At 45.6% G+C, this 22,965-nt stretch overlaps 1 protein-coding gene across 5 annotated transcripts; it reads left to right on the plus strand.

The window, feature by feature from the left end:
- Nucleotides 1-3,408: 3,408 nt before the first annotated feature.
- LOC143335901 (calmodulin-1) lies at nucleotides 3,409-15,528 on the plus strand. Of its 5 annotated transcripts, none has more exons than XM_076755574.1 (6): nucleotides 3,409-3,912; nucleotides 8,806-8,836; nucleotides 9,654-9,797; nucleotides 12,985-13,091; nucleotides 13,397-13,532; nucleotides 14,313-15,528. In XM_076755574.1, the coding sequence occupies exons 1-6, from the start codon at nucleotides 3,910-3,912 to the stop codon at nucleotides 14,339-14,341; spliced, it is 450 nt and encodes a 149-aa protein (XP_076611689.1). In that variant the 5' UTR covers nucleotides 3,409-3,909; the 3' UTR covers nucleotides 14,342-15,528. The 5 variants fall into 5 exon arrangements, 4 of the variants coding, with proteins under 4 accessions (XP_076611689.1, XP_076611691.1, XP_076611690.1 ...); XR_013078477.1 differs by having other exon boundaries at nucleotides 3,766-3,912; nucleotides 13,397-13,743; nucleotides 14,247-15,406; XM_076755576.1 differs by having other exon boundaries at nucleotides 3,766-3,912; nucleotides 13,397-13,592; nucleotides 13,983-15,406.
- The last annotated feature ends 7,437 nt before the right edge of the window (nucleotides 15,529-22,965 follow it).

The raw sequence follows: 22,965 nt of genomic DNA on the forward strand, positions 1-22,965 counted from the left end.
ATGGGACGAAACACCCCGACTGTTGCATCTTCCTGTTCCTCAGCAATAGGGAGAAGTGGATTTTGGCGCACCTGCTAGTATACATGTGGCAGGGGGACAAGTGCAGCCTGCTTTGGTTGGTGCTGCCCTCTGTTCAAACCAGCCTTGATGTTATTACAGCACGGTTAAGTAAAGTCAGCCAAGCTGCCCCTTGCTGCAGTCTTGACATGCAGAGAACAGCAGCGTTGATTTAATTCCTCTTGATGTGGAGCCATGTGTAACTCAGTGCTCAGCAGAAAGTGGCCCCATGCAGCAGGCATCGAACCACTTCACAGGGCCGTCCCTGGGCTCGAGTGAGAACGGAGCCACTGCTGCAGCCCCCTCCTCGGAAACACTCTCCTTATTAAATCAGTCACGCATTTCAACCACAGCGCGTACATCGCAGCACATTCAGCAAATGGAAGAAAAAGAGGAAAAAAAATTTAAATCAAGCGTGGCGTGTTGGACCAGAGAGGCTGGGAGGGTTACAAGAGGAGGGGTGTGCGTTCTAATGAGGCGTTTGCCCTGTCAACTCATGGGAGGGGTGATAAGGCAGGGCTGATCATGGCGCTGGCATTCACTGAAATGTCACATCCACATTTTTGTTCATTCACGATGTGTGCAGATTGTGCTCCAGATATCAGTGCTCTGCATAAAAGCCTTTTGTTTATGATAAGTTCCCAAAGACATCATGGGATAAGAGCCTTTTGTAAGAAAACCATCAGTATACAAAACATATTGGCTCAAATATTACTGTCATGCACCGTTTTTAGATAGTTATCTCTAGTTGGTTTTTATTCAACTTCTTTAAAGGCCAACGAGGGGTTAAAGGCGATTGATTGGTTAGTTACATGAAGTTATTTATCCTCGCCTCTGCTGGTGGCTGCCTAAACCGGACAGATCCTCATTGTGAACGTGGCAGCAAAGACTGAAGAAATATGTGTTTGTTCTCGTCTGAGTGAGGAGAGACTGGAGGTGACGCAAAGCAGCGAGGGGAATGTATATCTGCTTATGTAACAGCGGCTTCTCCTGTTAAACAGGGCAAAACGCTGAACAAATTCAGTAAGAAGGTCCCGATTAGTTCCAGCAGATTAACACATGAAATAGCTCAACTTGAGTTAGAGTCACTTGACCAGATGAGAGGCCTGCAAACAGCCTGGACTCGCACTGAAGCGCAGAGATTGGCTCTGTTGTGCTAAAAATGTTAACATAGAAAATGAAGAACTGTGTAAATACACATAAATCAAGGTACAACGCAAATACACAACAACCATGCACTTCCTTATATTCTTGTTATAATAATAACCAACCCTTTATCAGTCTGAACATCCTTAAATCTACCTCTTAACTGTTATTAAAGTAATGTTATTCTGGGATTTTCTGATTAATAATGGTGAGCACTTCTACTGAATGGCCACCCTGTACAGAAGCACTGTTCTCTTATCATCTACTGTCACTTACCTGGTTTTAGTGTTGATGATGCTAACAACCCTTTTACTGCCTTCAATATATTAGTAAAACACACTTTGAGGGCTCATGGCTGGCACAGTTTAATCGGTCTACTGAATCCAAGCAGAAAGCTGTGAGTGGGGACATGTTTCAGCAACCCACCAAACTACGAACACATTTCAGTGAATTTAAGACTTGTATCTGTATATCTGTATCTGTGGTTGTGCCTACGTTCAGCTTTAGGTCTCACGCGCAGATCAGACAGACTCGAGTGTGTGGCACCTCTTCCTTCCGGAACAGCTGCTCATGGTCTCCACACTCCGTCCACTGGGTGGTGCTTCTGTCAGGTACAGTTCACACTCTCAAACCCGGCTGGAAGACTAATGTGTGTGTAGATTATGACAACATAGCGATGCTATCTGCTTTGCCAAATTCTGCGTCGTCATTCTGCCTTAAATTCACTGTGCCGCATTCACGAACCAGGCATGGTAGCATAATGATACAACAAGCTCGGTCTTGTTATCGTGAAATGCAACGTACCCGCAGCTGTGTACCGTCTAAACAAGTAGGCAGCAGCCCTGCCATGCTCCATTGTTAATTTCACGTAGGCCTACCAGACTTTGGAGTAGCCAATAGTAAATCTGCGCACTCCTCATATCGAACCTATCAAACATTTACCCCGCACCAATGAAAACCTGTCCCATTTTCCTTCCGTCTCGACCGAACAAATAAAAATAATTATGCATACTAATAAAGCGGAGGAAAGAGGGAGCTAAAATGTGCGTTGGTTTTTAAGTTTCCTGTATTTATATTTATTATATTTCCATCAAGTGCCACTGCCTGGTGCAATGCAGGTCCTGTGTAGCCAATCGATGCGGCCGACACATGGAGTATAATATTGCAGGTCCGCAGCGGCCAATCAGAAACGCCATCACACACCGGCACAGCAAATTCTCCAGTGTCAACCAGGCTGCTTGCTACACAAGAGGTATCCTTCCGCGGCTGCAAACTAGTGCCCCGTGTTTGGAAAACCTAACTCTTTTTCTGGACTCAAAGAAGCCAGATACATAGTTGGTAGATTCCTAAAGCTCCACGGGAGAATTGCTATTTTATTTACGTAAAGTTCATCATTAGATATAGTCAGTGAAGAGGTCTCACACTGATCCGTTCCAATTTAAAGGCACAGTCTGCATTTTTTTCAAGCCTATGGAGTTTGATTATGGTGGTCAAAATTGAACCACATGGCAATACAATTACAAATACATGGATAGATAAGGATTTAGTGGATGAATCTATAATTAATAGACTCAAATCTAACTTCAGGATTTTGAAGCATAGGTTTGTTTTATCTCGAAATCATATTTGTGAGTAAGCTATAGTCACAGCCTCTCCCACATCAGGAAGTATTGGTTGTTGATTTTTTCTGCCATGATAAAGACTATCCTGAGATTATACTAACTGATGACTCAAGTCCGTTGAGTCTTTAGAGATAAGTGATAATTCCTAAAAACCAGAAAAACAAGTTAGTGTAACCTTTCGATTTACATGCTGGACTATCTTCCTCTTGGCTGGGACATGACAATGATAATAAAAGTACTTATTAAATTCAACAATAGTTTTTTTTTATGTAAAATCATAACGCCTCAATAACTATTTGGTCTCAGCTTTCATTTGCAGCTTTATTGCTACTTTGCCTAACTTGGCCTGAAAGCTCCCATGGGGCATACCAATCAAATATTGCTTCCTGCAGGATAGTCAGTCTCCAGCACAAAACAAGTAAACAGATATCAAAAAGTGTGCGAAATATGGCCTCCAATATGTGATTATATAGAGCAAACATCCATATGAGTAAAAGTAATAGCATTGAGAAAAAAGAAAAAAAAAAAAAAAAAAAAAGGCCATTCAAGCTTTCCTTACATAACCTTGTCCTCAAATGACTGTGACATTCCTTCCTGTGATGGAGACCGAAGGTATCGTGAGATAAGTATGGCAACATCATATTAAGTGTTGGGGGTTTGATCCTCATGTTCAGCCACTATGTGTTATATGTATCTAGTCATGTAGTGATGTTATAATATGGGCAGCAGTCTTGGTGTGCATCTTGAACACACCATCCTACTCAGATGCAATAATGGACTGAACATCCACTGCATCCCCAGCCATGTACTTAAATATGAGTAAAAGGATGCCTTCGTGCACTGCAGGCGTTTTAGCCCCGGTGATTGGCATGTCTTCTGCTGGAGGCCTGTGCTGCTGCAGCAGCCCTGAATTGAAATAAGGAAGTGAGTGATCAGTGCCAGTGCGGCGGAGGGATACATAGGCAATCCCCATTCTGGCCACGGCCAATATACACACTCCTATCCCGCCAGTGGAACTCCATCTAAGGAACGGCCACAGTCCTAGTCTGCATCCACAGACCAACAAGCACACAACCCATCCGACATGGTATGTATTGTCATTCATTTTGTGTACTTGGGTAAATGCGTTTTAACAGTAGGAAAGACAGCTTACTACAAGTGTAAACCTGGTGTGGCTTATTACCTTTCCGCTCCTGTAAGTTAGGCTGGTTGCTGTTCACTCATTGATTCCAGCTATTCGTATGTGGAGAGGAAAACGCCCGCAGAGCGCATTTGATATGTTTTAGCTGGTGCATGGGATAACGTGAAGCCCCCGTCATGAACTGTTTGTTCGTCTTCGCGGTTTTATGTCTGAAATGACGTTCACCTTCAAAATAGGACCATATTTCCCCATAACTGCGCAACTCATCCAGCATTATTGGCTATTCGGCTATATCGGGTCAAGTGGCCGGTTAACAGCGCACGGTGCAGATCGAATTAATTTCTGGACTGGATTTAGAGCTATCGGAATAACTAGCAAGCTATTCTGAGTCATTACAGCATAATTCCGCGGCCATAAATGCATTAGGGTAGATTTTACAATCCGCCTAATAGGAGCGCAGGCGTGCTGGGAAGCCTGCCTCCCGTGAGTAGAGTCATACGAGAGACATTTTCCTATCGGAGCCGACATGTTTCAAGGCTTGTTCGAGAGGCAGTCATGTTTTATTCGCTGCTTTTCACGCGGGTTGAACACGGTGAACCCGCCAATGACGCTCCTCTCGTGATGAGGTGGACGAGCAGGCTCGGTTTGGCTTCCCCTTTTTCTATGTTGCACCACACTGCTGCTCGAGCCGAGCCGTGCCGTGATGAGGGGGGAATGGCAACTATTGTATCTCGTCAGGGTTCCGCAACGGAAACTGGCCATATTCTGTAATTACAGGGTTATAGTCGCATTGTATCGCCTGGCTTGTAAGGCTCCAGAAAAGAAAGAAAAGAAAAAAAAAAAAAAAACGCCAGACGCAGTTCCGCCTTTACTGCAGGCCCTCAGGGTTTATCTTTGTGTTATGTCGGCTGATTTGGTTGCCTCTTTGCAAATTTTCGATGTTATGCAAACGTTGTGCCCATGTGAGTTGTCCAAGAAGCTCCGTCTGGCTCTGGCCATCACAAAATATCAACAGCTGTGAAGTTTATTTGACTTTTTCCAAACCACCATATTGTCAAATGTTGTGAATTATGAACGTTACAGGACTGCCACGCTACTCTACAACTAATATAGTTTCCAAAGAGTGTACATTACTCTGTAGTAAGTGTATGCACATTACTACGCCATCCTAACCAACCTCACCAGATGTTGGAGACACACGTTCACAAGACACACTGACATCTGCAACCAGCTAATGAAACAGAGCCCCTCCACGGGCTACGTCACACAAGGAGAAGTTACCAAGTGGAAATGATCTGCATGTGGAAAAGAGGCCTTGGAGCTAATCCATTGATTATAAAGCCTGATAGATCATGAATGACCTGAGGGAGTAAAGAAGCTGTAGACCTCCTTTTCCCCCCTCTCCTGCGATCAAATATCCCATATATGGTATTGAGCTGCAATGCAGTTTCACGTTGCAACGCAGCGCAGTAATTGGAGTGTAAAGTGGAATTGTTATGGAGTTAGCCTGCGTATCAGCATCTCTGTAAAGTTAAATCCACAGGCGTAAGCCCCTTGTCTGCAACAATACACACATTGAAGTGGAAACAGCCTCCCGCATGGTGGGGGAAATAGTCGGACCATGCTAAGGCCCTATCCTGTTCCTGTTCGCTCTTGTTTGCTGGTGCATGTTTTGTAACTTGAAGGACATCTGATCCGCTGCAGTGAATAATTTATATTCTTGGCAGCAACACCTAGCCATGTCCCATGTTCCCAGTGTCTAGGAGCGACAAGGTGCTCTCTGTGTTGCGGAGGAGTACCCAACCACCTAGCACCACCAGGCCATATGGTGGACTGGCCTTGTCCGCGGGGTGTAGGGAGGCTGGTGTTGTTTACACCCATCCCCTCTCTCTCCTCCTCCCCTCCAGACACAGCCCGGCCCCGTGGCCTCACTGTCTTTTGTCCGGCCTCAAAGAGGAGGCGTTCAGCACTCTGTGAAGTCCATTGCTCCTATAGAAAGGGAGTGTGTGTATGTCATACTGACTCTTTGTGTTTGTGCCAGTGCTGGGGAATGAAAGTGTGTGTGTGTGTGTGTGTGTGTGTGTGTGTGTGTGTGTGTGTGTGTGTGTGTGTGTCACACCCATCTGTCAGTATGACAGCTGGTTGTGCACCTTTCACTTGGTTTATATAGAGAAGCTACTTGTAGAACTGTTTGGACACCTCACAGTGACAGCAATTCCAAATGTGCACACAGCGTTGAGAAAGAAGAAGACAATTGATGGCGTTCTCTAACACCATTTTGCATCCCCTATCAAATCAACCCTGGGATGAACAGGGACTGATGCAGTATGCTTGTGTACACAAGAGCGATATGACATCAAGTGAGAGCAAAAGATATTCCTCGCTGGCCCAGTGAACTGCCTCCTGACTCCCACAGTCCTGTTTGGAGCGCATTGCTGGGGCTGGCTGCCTGGGCAACAGTGGGAGTGGTTGACCTACTCATGCCAGCAAACCACTGCCAGCATCCCCAAACACTCACACACTCCTATTCCTCTACAAGCTGTTACGACTGGATGCCTGGCAGTGAACAACCCTGTCCATAACACACCATGGATGGTGAATCACAGGGAGTTTCCTCTTAACAGTATGTCACATATATAGAGAAGAAAAGAGATACACAGAGGGGGAAGGTCTGGAGGAGGAGGAGTTGCATTGGCCGAAGTTCAAGTGCCACAGAGAGAAGGAGGAAAAAGGAGAAAAGGAAGGGATGGGCCGGCAGCAGGCCTGGTGATGCAGCAGCACCATGAGGCCTGAATGGCTTGGGCCTAAGCCAAGGGAGGATCCATAGCACTGAGTCACCAAACCCCACACCCAGTCCACTTAGAGAGACAGTGGGGAACAGAAAGAAACAGCAGGAGCGACATGCATGACAAAGAGGGTGACTAAGGGAAGATAGGAGGGGACACTGATTGACAGAGAAAGATAAATTAACATGAGCAAAAAACAGGAGAAATGAGAGGGACAGAGGAGCAGAAAACACACAGATGAGAAAGGATATTGGTCAAGCTGGGTGGTGTGTTAGTGTCGCCTGGGCTGTGTTGTCTCTTGACATTTGTCATAGATGGAAATGGAGACAGGAAGAGGGCGCAGGGAGGGAGGAGAAAAGCGAGCGCTGTTGTGTCCAGAGCGGGTTATTGAATCATGCCAGCTAATCGTATGAGCACCGCTGAAGTTATCCACGAACCTCTCGCTGGCTGGATCGATCCATCCTGTGGCTGCTGCTACTCAAGCCGTGAAGGACAGGCCTTTTGTTTCTGAAAAGTTAAAAGTCAGCTCACCATGTGTCATGCGGTGGCCTGCCAAATAGTATCCGTTCTCATCAAATCCTGTCATTATGCAGCAAATTCGATTTACAGGCTTGATATACAAAAGAAAACACCCTCACCTCAAAACGTGGACTTAACCAGTCTGAGACTTGCTTGGCTGTATCCAAAGCTAGATTGCTTGTACAAACACATAAACACACCGACGGGCAGGAGGAATTTGCTTTCAGGCAGAACTGACTACTCTGACTAATTCACAGGAAACATGGGGATGGAAAGTATTGGTGTTGAGGAAGAATGCCATTAAGAGGGACTGTGTGTGTGTGTGTGTGTGTGTGTGTGTGTGTGTGTGTGTGTTTGCATGAGCACACATACATGTATGTTAGTGTGCGAGGGTTTGTGCACATCTGTGGCTGCTCATGTTTGTCTGTGTGTGTTCCTTCCCTGCTGCCAAGCACAATGATGTCAGTGTGGCCTGTTAACAATAATAATAATAATAATAAAAAATCCCTTTCTTATAAAACAGAGATGGGAGGGTACCCGTGGGAGTTATTTGCACCACAAGCTCTGTATTCACACTTTACTACTGAGGGTGTTTGTTTGAAATCAGTGGCTCCTTCACAAAGAAGCTTGATCCATCTCTGTAAAAGGCCCGGCAGTGGATGCTCGCTCACCATTTAAAGCATGCGTGAGTCACTATCAGCCATTAGAGAGCCCTAGCTAGCGGATGAGAACAGGCTGGAAGGGGAACCAAACCGAGCCAAGCCAGCAGGCCTTTTTTCCTGTTGGTCTGACCATGGAAAACACTCCCATGCTGATATGTCCTGAAACAACCCTGCCTGAACATTTTCTCCCCGTCAGGAGACAGCACTTCATCCGTTTTATTGCACACATCTTGTTGCCCAGCGGTCCCTCTTGTGTGGACCGCCATAGTGAAGCCTACTAATTGGAACATGGTCTGAGTCCATCCCATAGAGTTACTCATTAGATGGGAATTTTATTTCATGCAGTATTTTTGTAGAGCTTTCCATGTTGTAACTTTCTGGCAGTCTATCAAACACAACCATTAAAAACATCTTGATAAGCCTCTGCTATCAGTATGAGCACAGTCTGATAACTGATATTCAGTATCAGTTTTATGGCAGTCAAAGTCAGGATCGCGTCAGGGTGGACTCCAGTTGGCATTAAAGTATTACAAGGACAAAATCAAATAACATTGTGTAATGCCATTCAGATAAAAAATGTAAAACTGATTGACACCCTCACCCCCAGTGCACTGGGTGCTAACTGACAGGGGCTAGCAGATATGTCAGATGTTATGGTATTGTCATCAGTAAATTTTGACAGTCCAGAGAGCAGATTGTGGCTGACAGACTCCTGAACACTGTGGCCAGTGTTGAGCTGTGTGGTCGTTGGTGTGTGGGGATGATGAGGAATGTAGTGACGAAATAGTTTGGGACTTGGAATAAGTGCCTCGTTGAGTAACATCATTGTTTGTAACTCTCTCCCTCCCTCTCTTTTTGTTTTCCAACCACAGGCTGACCAACTAACAGAGGAGCAGATTGCAGGTAGGAACAGAAGATTTTTTTCTCCTTTACTTCCCCTCATGGCCAAGTCATTTCTTCACATTTACTGGCTACTGTTGGATCAATTCCATAAAATGTTACTCAATAAAGTCCCCTTGTCACACCAGTAAGGTAATATCTCTGATTAGCTGTTCTGGTTACTTCCACATCACTTATGGAGAACATGAAATGAAACAGAACATTGAAAGATTTGGCACCCGCCCTCCCTTGGTAGATCATTAGCTTCTCAGAATGAACAGGAAATAAGAGGAAGAAGTATTTACAGCGTGCCATGAGTCAGGTCTAAAACTCACGAAGCCACAGTAAAAAGACGTTTTTCCAGGCGAGTTTATGAGAAGCTTCAATCACTGAGGCACCTCGATATTCTTGATAAATGACGTGGCCTCTAAAACTGGAGGCTGCTCAGTTTCTTCTCAGTCAAACCCCCTCTGTGGCTAATTTGTCTGCACTTGCTTGGATGGGGTGTTATGAAGACTGCTCGTTCAAAGAGCAAACTGGTGCGGACATTGAAGTTCTTACAGTAAAATCTTATTTTTTTTTAACTTCCAGTTTTCTGCATCGTGATCTTTTTTTCACAGTATGAGATGAGATGAGTTTTAGAGCTCAGCACATATCCAACTTCTGTCCACGGTCATGTGGGCTAATTCAAAAGCGGGCATGAACTGAGTTAATAGGGCTCCTGTAGTCACAAGGGATCGATTAACCTTCTCAACCTGACTGCAGCATCCCAACACAACCCATTTCTGTAACTGCACAGTGACAGTAATCTAACCTCTCACTCTTACTTCCACTCCTGCAGAGTTCAAGGAGGCTTTCTCCTTATTCGACAAGGATGGTGACGGCACCATTACCACCAAAGAGCTTGGCACTGTCATGAGGTCGCTGGGCCAGAACCCCACAGAGGCTGAACTGCAGGACATGATCAATGAGGTGGACGCTGACGGTCAGTAAACATTCTTGATTCACCCATGACATGAACAGTTCATGTCACTCATAAGTCGTATGTTACAGAGTAACCACTTTCAATCAGTGAATGACTTGCAACAGTAGCTCATAACTGCAAAACAGTAAAAACTACACTTTTTTACATTGTGGTTCAGTTCCCATAAATTTCATTTTGGAGAAGCGGAACCATAATTTCACATTACCATTTTATTGCATGACTTCACTGATAAAACCTGTTACAAATGCATAAGGGATTAGAGCGTCCATTACTGCCCCATCTCGAAACACATCAGTGGTGTTGTTGCCCACATCCCTCCCTTTTCTACCAACTGTCAACCAACTGTCCAAGCCAACTGTCCAGCCAGCTTTATTTTCAGATGACGTGTCCCTCTGTGTCAGCAGTTTAGTCACTGTGTGTTCAGCTCCATCATAGTTGACAATGTCAGGGATATGGATGCGCAGGAGGTGCTTTCAGTGCTGGTGAGTGTCATAGTGTTGTGCACCGTGCTGAGTGTCATAATTCACCTTATGAACAGAGGTTTACTGAGTCTCCACTTTATTCCCCTTACTGCAGTAACAGCGATTGAGAGATGGTGATAGAGAGGACGACAGACAGAAAGAGAGAGAGAGGAGTCCGAGAAGTTGGCTAGTAGCTCCCTAGCTGGCTGTCCTTGGGCAGCAGAGTTGAGGATGTTAGCTGTCAGTGGGGCCTTTACCCCAGTGGTGCTCTGTCAGCTTATAGGATTTTGTAAATGGGACCGCATTGATCAGGAGAAATCAATTGCACCGCAGCTTGGCTGCTCCTTTATTGAAACGTCCTCCCACCACCCTCAGTGCCCTCCCCCTCCCCCCAGTTACACCCAAGAGCAAGCATACACACACAAACATACACACCATCAGTAACATCCCCTTGTTCTGCCTCTACCTCCCTTGGCTGATGCAATCTAGGTCAGACAGCAATGAAGCTAGTAATGGAAAATAAAAGTGGTTACATAAGGCCTCTCTGCGCTTTGCACATCCAGTACCCACATCGGCAGCCATGGGATGTCAGCTGGCCCATTGAAAATCAGCTTTATTTACCAAACAAGGAGACCGTGGCAAAGAATTACAATGAATGGAAGAGAGGATGGAAGGCTTCAGACAGAGAGCTATTAGAAATAGTCTTTTGGCTTTTTGATTGTAAAAGCCAAACCACAGTTTATGAACACAGTATTACAGTATCAAATGGAATTGCTGCTGTTTATCTTACAGCCACACAGATCAGAAAACCAGCTAACCACACCTGCTTGAAATTATTCAGGGGCTCCAGTACTCCTGGCATATGAAAGAGCACGCTGAGCTGAAACATGTAGAAGAAAATCACATCCAGTAAAACTTATTTGATAATAGATTGAATAACTGCATGACAAAAATATGAGCTTTATTCCGAGCTCATCACTCATCATCATTACACAACCCTGCCTTTCTGTCATATCTCAGGGATGAAAGTTGGTTTTATGATGCAGGAAAAACGATGACCACACACAGAAGCGCGCGGAGATGCCTCAGCCTTGTATCGTTTGCGTCAGCACCTCTTATGTGTAATCGCACCATCTCCCACTCGGTTCACTCCTTATATTCTGTCCTCTTCACATCTCCCTCATCTCCATCTCCCTCTCTGCCGCCCACTCCCGCCCTCCCTCCCTCTCTATTTTCTCTCTCTGTCCCTCCTACCATTTTTCTCTCTCTTCCCGCCTGCCTTCCTCCCTATCTTCATCCCTCCTTGCTTCCATCCATCCCTCCCTCCCTCCACCGCAGCAGCTGGCTTGAGGTGCAGTTGAGCGGATATAACTCGAGGGCTGCCTTGCTTCTCTAGTCATTGTCCCCTCAGATGATGTTTTCCAGTTCTTCAGTCAGTCTTTCTCCAAGACTGGGACACCCCCCCCTCCAACCCCCAGTGGCGGCATGTGTTCCCTCAGTGCTGCTGGCTGTCTCTGTGTGTTAGATAACAGGTCCTTAGATTGTTACTCTGGGCCATGAGATCACCATCTGCCCCATCACGTTACTGCATCCCTTTCCTTCCACACACACATCCATTGTCGCTTGTTCTCTCTTTATCTGGCTCTCTGAGGCGTGCTCTGTCATTGGTTAATCTGCACACAATCCCCCCCACCCCCCCACCCCATCCGTCCCACCCCAGGGCTAATCCCCTTGGGTATTTTGCCCTCGGTGTCCCTGACCTTCACTTCAATCCCATGAGTTTTCGTTTTTTGTCAGTTTTTAATTATAATAAACCACCACACTAATATCTCTAAGTCTACACAAAAACGAGTCCTACCACCACCAGCCTTCCCATCCTCCCTCCTGTGGTTGCAGTCGGTGAGCTGGTGAGCTCCTCATAGATCCTACCTCTGTCAAGAGGGTCTGATCCCCTGGTAATCCTGTCTTGACAACAGCAACATGGATATTGATCCTATTGCACGCATATATTCACCACCAGCACAGCAGCTGCCATCAGGACCACCAGAAAGGAAACCATTGATTCCTCTTTCTGAATCCTTTTGGACAAACCAAAGAGACATGAAAACAGTGTTGAAGGGAAAGAGGGACAAAAAAAGGAAGTGGGACAAAAGTGGAAAGGAGGGATTGAGCATTTGGATTGAAGCTCCCCACGCCCTTCCTCTCCAGCCAGGGTTTCTGACAGGGATGGAGCCTTGGATTTACTCAGGGTCCTTGAAGACCAAGCTGCACTGTATGCTGTATGCTTACATTATGGATGACTGGCTATGGGTCCTCCCTGCAATCCTGCAGCACTGTTTCTAACATACATATTCCCAGGGCTTCCCTGAGGAAGACCGGAAAACACACACACTCAGAGTAACACACAAACATCCTCCCTCCTCCTCTCAGGCTGCAGTAGCTGTGTTTATCACAGGAAGAAAGGTGTATACTTAAATGATTTGAGGGCTGCTCCCCCCTCAAGTTGCACCGTGACTACCAGGAGCACCTCTGGAGACGAGTTATGGCCCGTATGATAATGTCATACACGAGGGGAAAAAGAGGAGTGGAGGCCTAAATGAATATTTTCAGTTGGGTGCTTTTCATCAGCTAAATGCTGGGTTATATTATCTCTGCTTATCTGACTTTGCTTTTAAGTAATTGCAATTTTTGCTGATTAAATGTGCCTCATTGATCACCCATTCCAGGTAATGGAACCATTGACTTCCCGGAGTTCCTGACCATGATGGCCAGAAAAATGAAGGACACAGACAGCGAGGAGGAGATCCGCGAGGCTTTCCGAGTATTTGACAAGGTAAATAAGGCCAAGGTTTTACTGTAACACTTCTTTCATGTGGAGGAAGAGGTCAGGTCACTGAGGAGTCTTTTTAAATAAGCATGATGACCCGCAGAAGAGTCAACTAAAATGTGACTCCTGAGAGGCCAGTCTAGTAGAGAGTGAAGTTTATCTTAATGAAGTAAAAAGTCATCAGTTTCCGACTTCTGCTTGTTTAACACCTGCCGCCTCATCTAGCTCATTAATGAATCTGGTGGGAATTTGTCCCCCGCACCAGCCTGTGAGATCTTTCATGTTTCACACATTTGAACCCATGTTCCCAGGATGGAAACGGCTACATCAGCGCTGCAGAGCTCCGTCACGTCATGACGAACCTGGGAGAGAAGCTAACAGACGAGGAGGTGGACGAGATGATCAGAGAAGCAGACATCGACGGAGACGGACAGGTCAATTACGAAGGTAAAATATAGCAGATGCTTGTAAAGGAAGCGCATGCTAAAATGTCATGGTGCACAAATAGCTTTAGTTTCTAGGCCATGCTGTAAGCTTTTATTAAACAGGGGGACCAGAGCACTTGATTTTCCAAGCTGTGTATTTCTCTGAGGGCGACTGTAAGACAAGCCAGCCACACATAATATTAGTTATTAGATAGGGGCTATAGATGGAGCCTGCTGAAACAGAGATGGGAGAAAGCCATCCTTCTGAATCATCATCAGTGTGCCAGGAGCCTTTTCACTCTTTCTTTCTGGCTGCCTCTCTCCCTCTTTTCTCCCTCCCCCCTACGATTGGTCCCTTGGCACATTACACGAGAGACTGCGCTCATTTTCTAGAAGGCTGTTGATATATTATGAACAGTCCATAAGTCTTGGCTGAAAAGTGCCCTACTTTTACACTCCCATTGTACCACAGAGAGAATATGCACTCTGCAGACAATGAAAAGCCTGCTCTTACTTATTTTATTTATTTATTTTGGAGGTGCGCACGCATATCGCTGTCCACAACTGTAAGCACAATGCCAGAGCTTTTTAATCAAATGGGTTTAATGAGATGAACATGGAAGCCGTTTGGAAAGGGGACACTAATTAGGATGTGTGTTCTGAACCAGCTCAGCTTGATTAAAAAATTAATAAAGCATTTAACAATTTAGCAGGTGACTGCTCTTGCTGGCAACAGGCTGTGCCAAAGCCTTAAACCCGACGTCCTCATTGTCTTCTGTCCTCTCTCTTTGTCTCTCCGCAGAGTTTGTACAGATGATGACTGCGAAGTGAAGCTTGCCCGCCCCGTCCTGTCCCCTCTTAGAAGAAAAAAGGAAAAAAAGGAAAAAAAAAAAAAAAATCAAAATGTTTTACTTACCTCTTGGAAAAAAAATGTTCATTTATTCATACCGTTTCTGTATAGAAAATAATTGAATGTTGAAATAAAATATCCTTCTGTCCACACAGGAAAAACATAAAAATATACAAAAAATATCTGCATGAAAATGATGGTTAGTGATCCTGTCCCCTCCCCCCGGAGATCAGTTTAGCATCAGTACTTAACAAGTAACAATAATAACAACAAACCCTGTAACTACTACCTTCAGACTAAAGCAGAAGCATTTGGCGAACTCCTTCCAGTTCCATTTGCTAGTGGTAAATGTCTGGGCTGGCCATCTCTTCTTTCTCTCTCTGTTTTCTGTTCTTCATGCATGCAGCTTGAGACCGGAGCACTAACCCCCCTGCCCCCCCCCATCCCTCCTCCGGGCTACCAGAGCGTGCTGATTCCACTATAAGCTGTCCTCTTGTTGGTTTGGTACAGTTTTTTTGTATTTGGAGAGGATCCCTGTACTGTTAAGATGAGAGAATATACCAGGTTCTAACTCAAGCGTTTAAGTGGAATGGGACTTAATTGTATGCTAGATAAAAAGAGAAAAAAACAATGTACAAAAATACATTTTCAAATGTTTGGCATGTTTTGTTTTTGTTATGTTATTTGGACAGCCATCTTAGTAGTTGTGCGTCCTGCCCTTTTAAAGGAGGGGGGACATAAAGAGTCTTACGGTGAGCTTTCTATTTTTTTCTTCTTCTGTTCTTTTTTTTTTCGCTGAGATGGAGTGTCTGTCCTCTTTTCTTGCAAGAGAGAATCACTGGCCTTCACTTTTATTTTTCTTCTTCTGTTTCTCGACTCAGACAAGAGCATAGTGAGCGGCGTGCTGTGTTTGCAGCACATGCTGTCAGAAGCGTCGGCACGCCTGTCCTCGCGACTGCTCATCTGAGTTCAGTTTACATTCATTCCAAGTTGTACATGCTAGTCTTTATTTTTTTTTTTTTTCAAATAAAAGACCATGAACTTTATCATGTCTTATGTCATTTTTCTTATCGCTCAATTGTGAAAATGATCTTGAAAGACAGCATAACAAGTCTGTACTTTGTTTCCCGACTGGACAAATGTCAATAATAAATGATTCTAAGCATCACTCTCTCCATGTGCGGTGTCATTGGGTGATGTTGAGCAGAGGCAGGCCTGTGTGTGATACTGTGCTCCATTACATGGCAGCGAGGCTGTGGAGAGAGCGAGCAGCTCACAGGGGATGGAGAGGCAGCGGAGAGTGTTTGCTCTCGCGCTCAGCCGAGGATATACATACACATCTATGACGCCTCTCTTCTCTCTCAAGACCCGGCCGGTTGCTAGGCAACAGGAACATGCTGTAACTGGGATGTTGGGGGTTTTTGAAAAGGCAAGTGGGAGTTTGAATAAACCCTCCTGCTTCTGCCGATGACTCCATGTTGGCTTGTCCTAGTAAGGCAAACCAGGCCACAACACTACTGCTGTGTGCAGTTTTTCAGCAGCACACACACACACACACACACACACAGAATACAGGACAGACAGGCATGTAGGCCTCTGCTGTACCCACGATACCACCTAAATGTCTAAAAAGTCATGTCAGAGCTCCATTGTTGTACTATATTTGGACTGTAATTTGACCATGTTTAGAAAGGAACACAGATAGGCTGAGACAGCCCTCCACCCACCTACAGCACGACGTGAGCACTTCCCTTTATCATATGAGGGGTATGATTTAGGGAAGTGCACAGGCACACACACACCTTATTCTGTTAACAGATTGGGCGTGGTTATGTTTTCGAGGGGGAAAAACAACATTCTCTGCATTCTTCATACACTCATTATCTCTGCAGATCTGTTTTAAATTAGACGCCATTTAGCTACTGAGGAATGAGCCTTGCCAGCATTAATCAGATAAATTGAAGTTCATAGAGGGCAAGGGCGGGCAACAAGAAACAGGAAGAGAAGCCCTGCCCAAACGCTGCCAGGAACAGGGAAGTATGTCCATCACCCCCTAATTACAGCACTGGTGTTTCATTTTGAAGAAAACCAGGCAAACCAATGCTCATCCTTCCTCGCCCCTCCCTGCAGCACCAGCCGAGCCAATAAGAACTGCTGTTAAGTTGATTGACAGCTGGGACTGAAGCAGTGCTGTTCTAGGGTACCTGAACTAGTCAGGCAGTCAAATCTGGCTCTTTTCGTAAAGATTTAAAACAAATAATGTATGAAATGAAGAGTCATGATGAAGTCACATTCAGAATTTATTTAGTACATTATTCAACTGAAGTGTTCATTTTTTAATATTTTCATTTAAAAAGTGTTTTTAATTCATTTTGGCCTTTTTCTCAGTTGCACCTTCCTTACATGTCAATTTTTATTTCAGGATGTCACTTTTAATGACAGACGAGTTGTCAGAATTGCCCGCCTCCTCTGTTCAGCCAATCACATGCCCCTGCCCTCTCCCAGCAGGCTAACCTGCAGCCACTGAGCGAGCTAGGGCCTGTTGGCTTCAGACACCGTGTGGCTTTAGAATCACAATAGCTGAATGTACCGGCTAGCTCCAACTGTCAACGCTTCAGTTTAATACCAAATATAAACTCACAACACAATCGAGTTAGCTAGCTCCACTGAAAGCACGTGCAGCCTCATCAAATAATGTATTGAATAATGTCACAATTTATAGGCTCATTCTTATGTTTCACTGTGTCCTCATCTGATTTTTTTTCATTGTCTCACTTGTTTACTGAATATTGAGTTCTATATTGTACAACAGAAATCAATTTGGCTTGTATGTAGGCGTAATGGATGAAGGGAAAAAGCTATTTTCCTCCCTAACAAGGACGCCGCCTGAGCTACTGAAATTCAGAGATGTTTTCAGCTCGTTTTCAAATACTTATTGCACTTAACACTCATTAAATCACTCACATTACACATACTGTGACAGCTGTACTATAGGTGCATATAAACCCCACAAACACAAGCACACACACACACACACACACACAGAATAGGCTGGGCACCAAGCGGAGGACAAACCCACAAGGATATGACTCCACTGGTGGGTTTGAGCTGTCTTGCTCTACATGTCAAACAACCAATGAGACAAAACCAAACACACCCTGTCAACCAATCCCAAGAGAGAGGGGGTGTTTATTCAGCGTTCAGGCTGCAGGTTCCCTGGAAAAGGCCTCCCATCCTCTCAGGGGAGGAAGGGACACTTGAGCACCCTGGGGGTTAAATTAAGAACATCAATATTTCACGTGTAAATGAAGCAGCACACTGCAGAGGCAGTAATGCGAGATGGATTGACTGGGCAGAGGTATCACATGTCAGCGCCCCTGGAAAGAACAGACACACTTATGAGACAGGCCTGTGACATACAGCAGGAGTGTGTATGTCTGTGTGTGTGAGGGTGTGTATCCTCTTTGGGGGGGGGGCAGGTGGGTGCAGACATGGCGTGTGTGCAGTGACATGTTTGTTGGTGTTGTGTCCAGCTGTATTAGCAAGTTAAGGAAGTGGATAGGGTGAGTTGGGCGCCACATCAATATGGGGAAGCTTCTGGCACTTTTACCACTGACACACAAGCACACACACACACACACACACACACACACACAGAGTAACAGAAGTCCATTAGAGCCATCTTAATGTGTTTTGATGTTGTTATATTGAGCTAAACAAGCAGATTTTTCTTCAGGTGGGTATAAAGGTGGCAGCATTTTAAAGGGATGAACAAAGCCTTGCTAAATTTAAAGGTACAGTGTCACCGGCGCTGTTAGAAACAATGGCAGGGGCGACCTTTCAGAATGCTCTGACCTTTACACTTTTGCTCTCGCCAGGGTCGGGTATCGAACTCTGTACTTTTAAGTGTATCGATCGAATTTCGTTGGCACTACTGAGTACCGATTCATGTTTAATCAATCGCTGCTGAATTTCAGTATCTGAGAGGGTGAGAGGGAGTAACTGAGGGTATGTAGAGAAAAAGAGAAAGTGAGGCTGCTAAACTACGAAGCTGAACCCTCCATGAACAACGAAACTTTAGCTGGGGCACCGACGCCTTTCAGTGTCTTGGTTGCATTAGCCATGCTATGTACTATGCTAACGCAGTGTGGGAGTTTTTTAATATGTCCAAAACCTTAGTTTGAAACCAATAGTATGTCAATTGTATACTATTTAAAGGGAAATATTACAATAGACTATGTAAGCACTGCAGTAGTGATGAGGTTGACTGGCTTTGGGGGGGGGGGGGGGGGGGGGGGGGGGGGGGGGTTCACTTTGCTGTATGGATCTCGCCAGAACTTTCCTCTCCCGTCATGACTGTATTGGATCTTTTTCCTGTAAAGCTGTCCTTTTCTGTTCTTTACTTCTCTGTATTATTCAGGCTAAAAAAGCAGAGACACCTTCAGTAATTAGCTTGTATGGATTTAGCCATAACGTTTTTGCAGCCTCACTGCTTATTATGGGCCTTGGAGGGTCGTTTTCACCGTGTTGTGTTAATGATGACTATAGAGGTGGTGGAGCAAAGTGCCGCGGGGGGTTTGGCTGTTCTTGCTCCTCATACTCTGCAATGCAGCGTCCCCCCCCACCCCGATCTCCACCCACCACCACGATCTCCACCCACCACCACCACCACCACCATCCCAACAAACCCCGCTAAGCTCCCCTCTAAATCAGTCCCGGTGCCTTTTCAATTACTGGGAGCAGCGTGGGTCTCTCACTAACTCTTTCTCTCATCCCCTAATAGCCCCATCTCTCGCTTTTTTATCCTCTTCACTCCGTCATTCCCTCCGTCTTGATTTCTCGCTCTGTCTCCCTCTCTTGTCCTCTCACTCTTCCTTTCCCCCTCATTTACCTTGCTGCCTCGTCTCTGCCTGCTCCATTTGTCTTACAGTGCGTTTTATGAACTCCTATCACTCTTCCAGTTTTTTTGTCCCTTCTTCTTCCTCCTACAGCCCCCTTTTGTGGTGCGTCAGTGTCACAGTCACCGTCTTTGGGCTTTTCCTCATCGGCGCCAGGCCTCCCTCTATTTACCTAGGAAAATAGGCTCATCCATCTTTGATTGTTGTGAAATATTACAGCAGTGTCACGACAACCAAGCCTCCCTGAACTTCATGCAATATTCAGAGCCGATGATATAAGATTCCTGCTAATGAAAAAAACAGCAGGCAATACAAACAGCCCTTTAATAACGGCCTGGCAGAACAGCTTGCTCCCTGTTGAGCTTCAGGAGTGCAGTTGGCTGGTTGTGGTCAGAGACTGAGAGACCCTGTACATCAACAGGTGGTCCCTTGGCTGAATGCACCACGACCCATAGACCTGTTTGCTACATGGGGCCCACTTGCACCACAGGGCTTATCTACATAACAGCCACCATTATCAGCACTGTAATGACAGTCTTTGGGGAAGCCAGCCGTCCAAACCCTCCTTTGAAATACATATTGTTCCAGCAGGGACGAGAGACATTGTCAAAGTGATGGTGAGAGGGCCAGTAAAGCTTTACATTTCCCCTGCCCCGGACATCCCCGGCCTTCTGATGCGCACACAACGCTGTTCAATGCACAACAAATGCATACACATGCAAAAAGCTAATACACGCACTCACACACGCACACACCACATATACACATGACCGGGCATTTGGGGGGGTGGGGGCTTAGTGGCAGTGGATTGCATCAGCAGCTCTTCCAATGGGGATAAAAACCCCCTGGCTTGGAAAAAAAAAAAAAAGAGAGAAACAGCAAGAAAGATCAATGCAGAGAGACCAATCCAAAGAGACAGGAAAGAGATGCAGAAGGGGGAATGAGGAAAAAAGGAGGAGGGAGGGAAAACTGAGGCAGAGGGATGGAAGGAGGAGAAGGGGGGGGGGGGTTGTCACAGAGAAAGTGCTGAGCTGGGATCCTCCTGCTAGGGATTTCCTCCCACTGATGTAGCCGCCCCCCCATTCTTTTTACCGCAACGTAATCTTTCCTGGGCTCATCGCATATTCCTTACCAACACCCAACACTACCTGTACTTCAGTCGCTACTGCTGCTGCTGCTGCTGCTGCTGCAGACCCACTGAGCCATGTCCTGCCCCGTCTGCACAACAGCTCACTGCCAAGCCCCTGCTGATTGGCACCAACCTCACACTGGAGAGACGGACGACAGGGGGGAAAGGGAAGGAGAAGGCGGGGGTGGGGGTGGGGGGTGGGGGGTAGTGAAAAGGGGGCCAGTCTTGCAGAGGCAATGCAGAGGCAATACGATGCAAATACAACATAATGCAGTGGTGCTGGGGGAGGCATTGCAGATGAGACAGGGCAAGGACATCCAAGGGAAGGCTGTTACTCCAGGCCCCCATAGGTGTGAGGGATGATGCTTGAAATGGACCCTTGACCTTGATGAACGTGCAGTATAAATTACATATTAGTATGCAGTGGAAATGTGCTACAGTAGCTACAAATGAAAGTGAGAATGGCCAGAAGTTGTCCTGCAGTCCCAGACCACAGATTTGTTTGACAAGGCATTAAATCCGACTTCTACCGCCCTCCCTCCTCTGAGCACGTACATAAACGTTCATGAACTCACATAAGCACACTCTCTCACAACAATGTACACACACGTGCCCGACTGTTCAATAATTAATTACCAATATACGCACCGTCTGAGCAAAACACAAAGGCTCAAATGTACCTTGACACAAAAGAAGTCATTACGGCAAATAGGCTGGGGTTTAGGTAATGTAGACATGGCAATCTATGCTGACGCAGTTCAGAGTAATACAATTTTCAGAAGTAATCTTGTTTCAAGTCATGTTAGACTGCGTACAGTCAGGGAGTCACAACACCATTCTCTCTTCCCTCAGCGAGCAAGTCTGGAGAATGTTCCCTTAAATGTTAACGTCCTCCTTTTCTGATTTAATAATTCAATAAAGCTAAGCTTAAAATGGTCTGCGCTCTCTCAGGGCTGCCAGGAACAATTCAATTAGACAGACAACGTGTTGTGACAGCCTGGTTCATGCTTAGATCCCTTATTTGTTCGCCGTGTTTGTCTAACCCCTAAGCCCCAGCTACCTCTCTGTCTTCCTCTCCCTCTCTTTCTGTCACTTCTTCCTGCATTGACAGTATATCAGAGTGCCAAGAAAGCTGAGGCAACTAGCCGACTCAGACTTTTTCTGTCCTGCTGTGACGAGCTGCGGGCCACATTTTGTGCTGTGGGGGTAAAAAAAAAAAAAAAAAAAAAAACCTGCTGTCAAGGGGTAGTTGGAGGAGCCAGCGGGGGGGAAATGTGATGGGAATGGAGAGGCTCTGCATTTGTATAATATTGTATGTGAAAGGTGCTGACAGGCGACAGTGAGGGAAGGGCAGAGCATTCGTTCCCAGGATGGGTCGGTCAGCCAACCGTCAGCGTGGGCTAATCCAGAGCTGTGCTGATTGACAGGGGGCCAACTGTCAGCAAGTGAAAAAGCCTTGTTCTCAACGCCACACTCAGGCTTTTCTGCACAGTAGCATCGCCCTGCATGAACACGTGTCATATGTGGCCTCTGGCTGAAATGGGAGGTGGCCATTATTTGCAGGTTAGGATATGAGAAAGACCTCAAATGGTCCTGTACAATACTCAGCACTCAAGTGTCATTCCAAAGACAAAGCTCTAAATGACAATAATAAGTCAGATCTGACACATGTGGCCGTAGCATAAGTTAGATAAGAAGCACATCAGTCTAATGTAATACGCTCTAATGCAGTGATATATAATAAATCCCATCTTTTTGAAGCTTGTTATGGTTCAGAGTCTACAGCAATGCTAGCAGCTCAGGCTCTTGGTTCTTTGTGCTAAATGCTAACATCACTATGCTAACATGCTCAGAATGTCAACGCTAACATTCTGATGTTTTGAAGGTAATATTAACCATGTTTAACATCACAACATTTGTTTAATGTTTAACATTTACGAATTAGCATTACGCCCAAAGTACAGCTGGGGCTGATGGGTAATCTCTCCTGGGCTCATTTCATACTCCTTGCCAATAGCCAACACTACTTTTACTTCAAACACTACTGCTGCTGCTGCAGACCTTCTGAGCTATGTCCTGCCTCGTCTGCACAACAGCTCACTGCCAAGCCCCTGCTGATTGGCACCAACCTGACACTGAAGAGAAGGATGACCCGGGGGAGGGCAAAGGTAGCAAATTTCATGGCAATCCATCCAATAGTTGTTGAGATATTTCAGTCTGGACCAAAGTGGTGGACTGACAGACCTGCAGTGCAATCCCATGACTCCCTGACAAAAACTGAGGTGGTGATTCAGCTACGATCATGTTTACATTGTGGAGGTGCTGGACTGTATTTTACTGTGTTTCTAGAATTCTTTGTCCTGCATGTATGTAAACAGCGGCACAGACACAATACTAGGAACACCTTTCAATAAAATGTCACGTCATCTCAAAGGTAAGCAGATACACGTATATGACAGCAGAGTAATTAGTCGTAATCTGAAGTGCACCATTGATCTGGAGGGATAACACTGATCAGAATGTCAAAATGCATTGCTACATAGTAATCATTTCTTCATATGAGCAAATGGAGTGAATG

This window comes from Chaetodon auriga, chromosome 18 (genome assembly GCF_051107435.1).
Source record: "Chaetodon auriga isolate fChaAug3 chromosome 18, fChaAug3.hap1, whole genome shotgun sequence".
Taxonomy (NCBI): Eukaryota; Metazoa; Chordata; class Actinopteri; order Chaetodontiformes; family Chaetodontidae; genus Chaetodon; species Chaetodon auriga.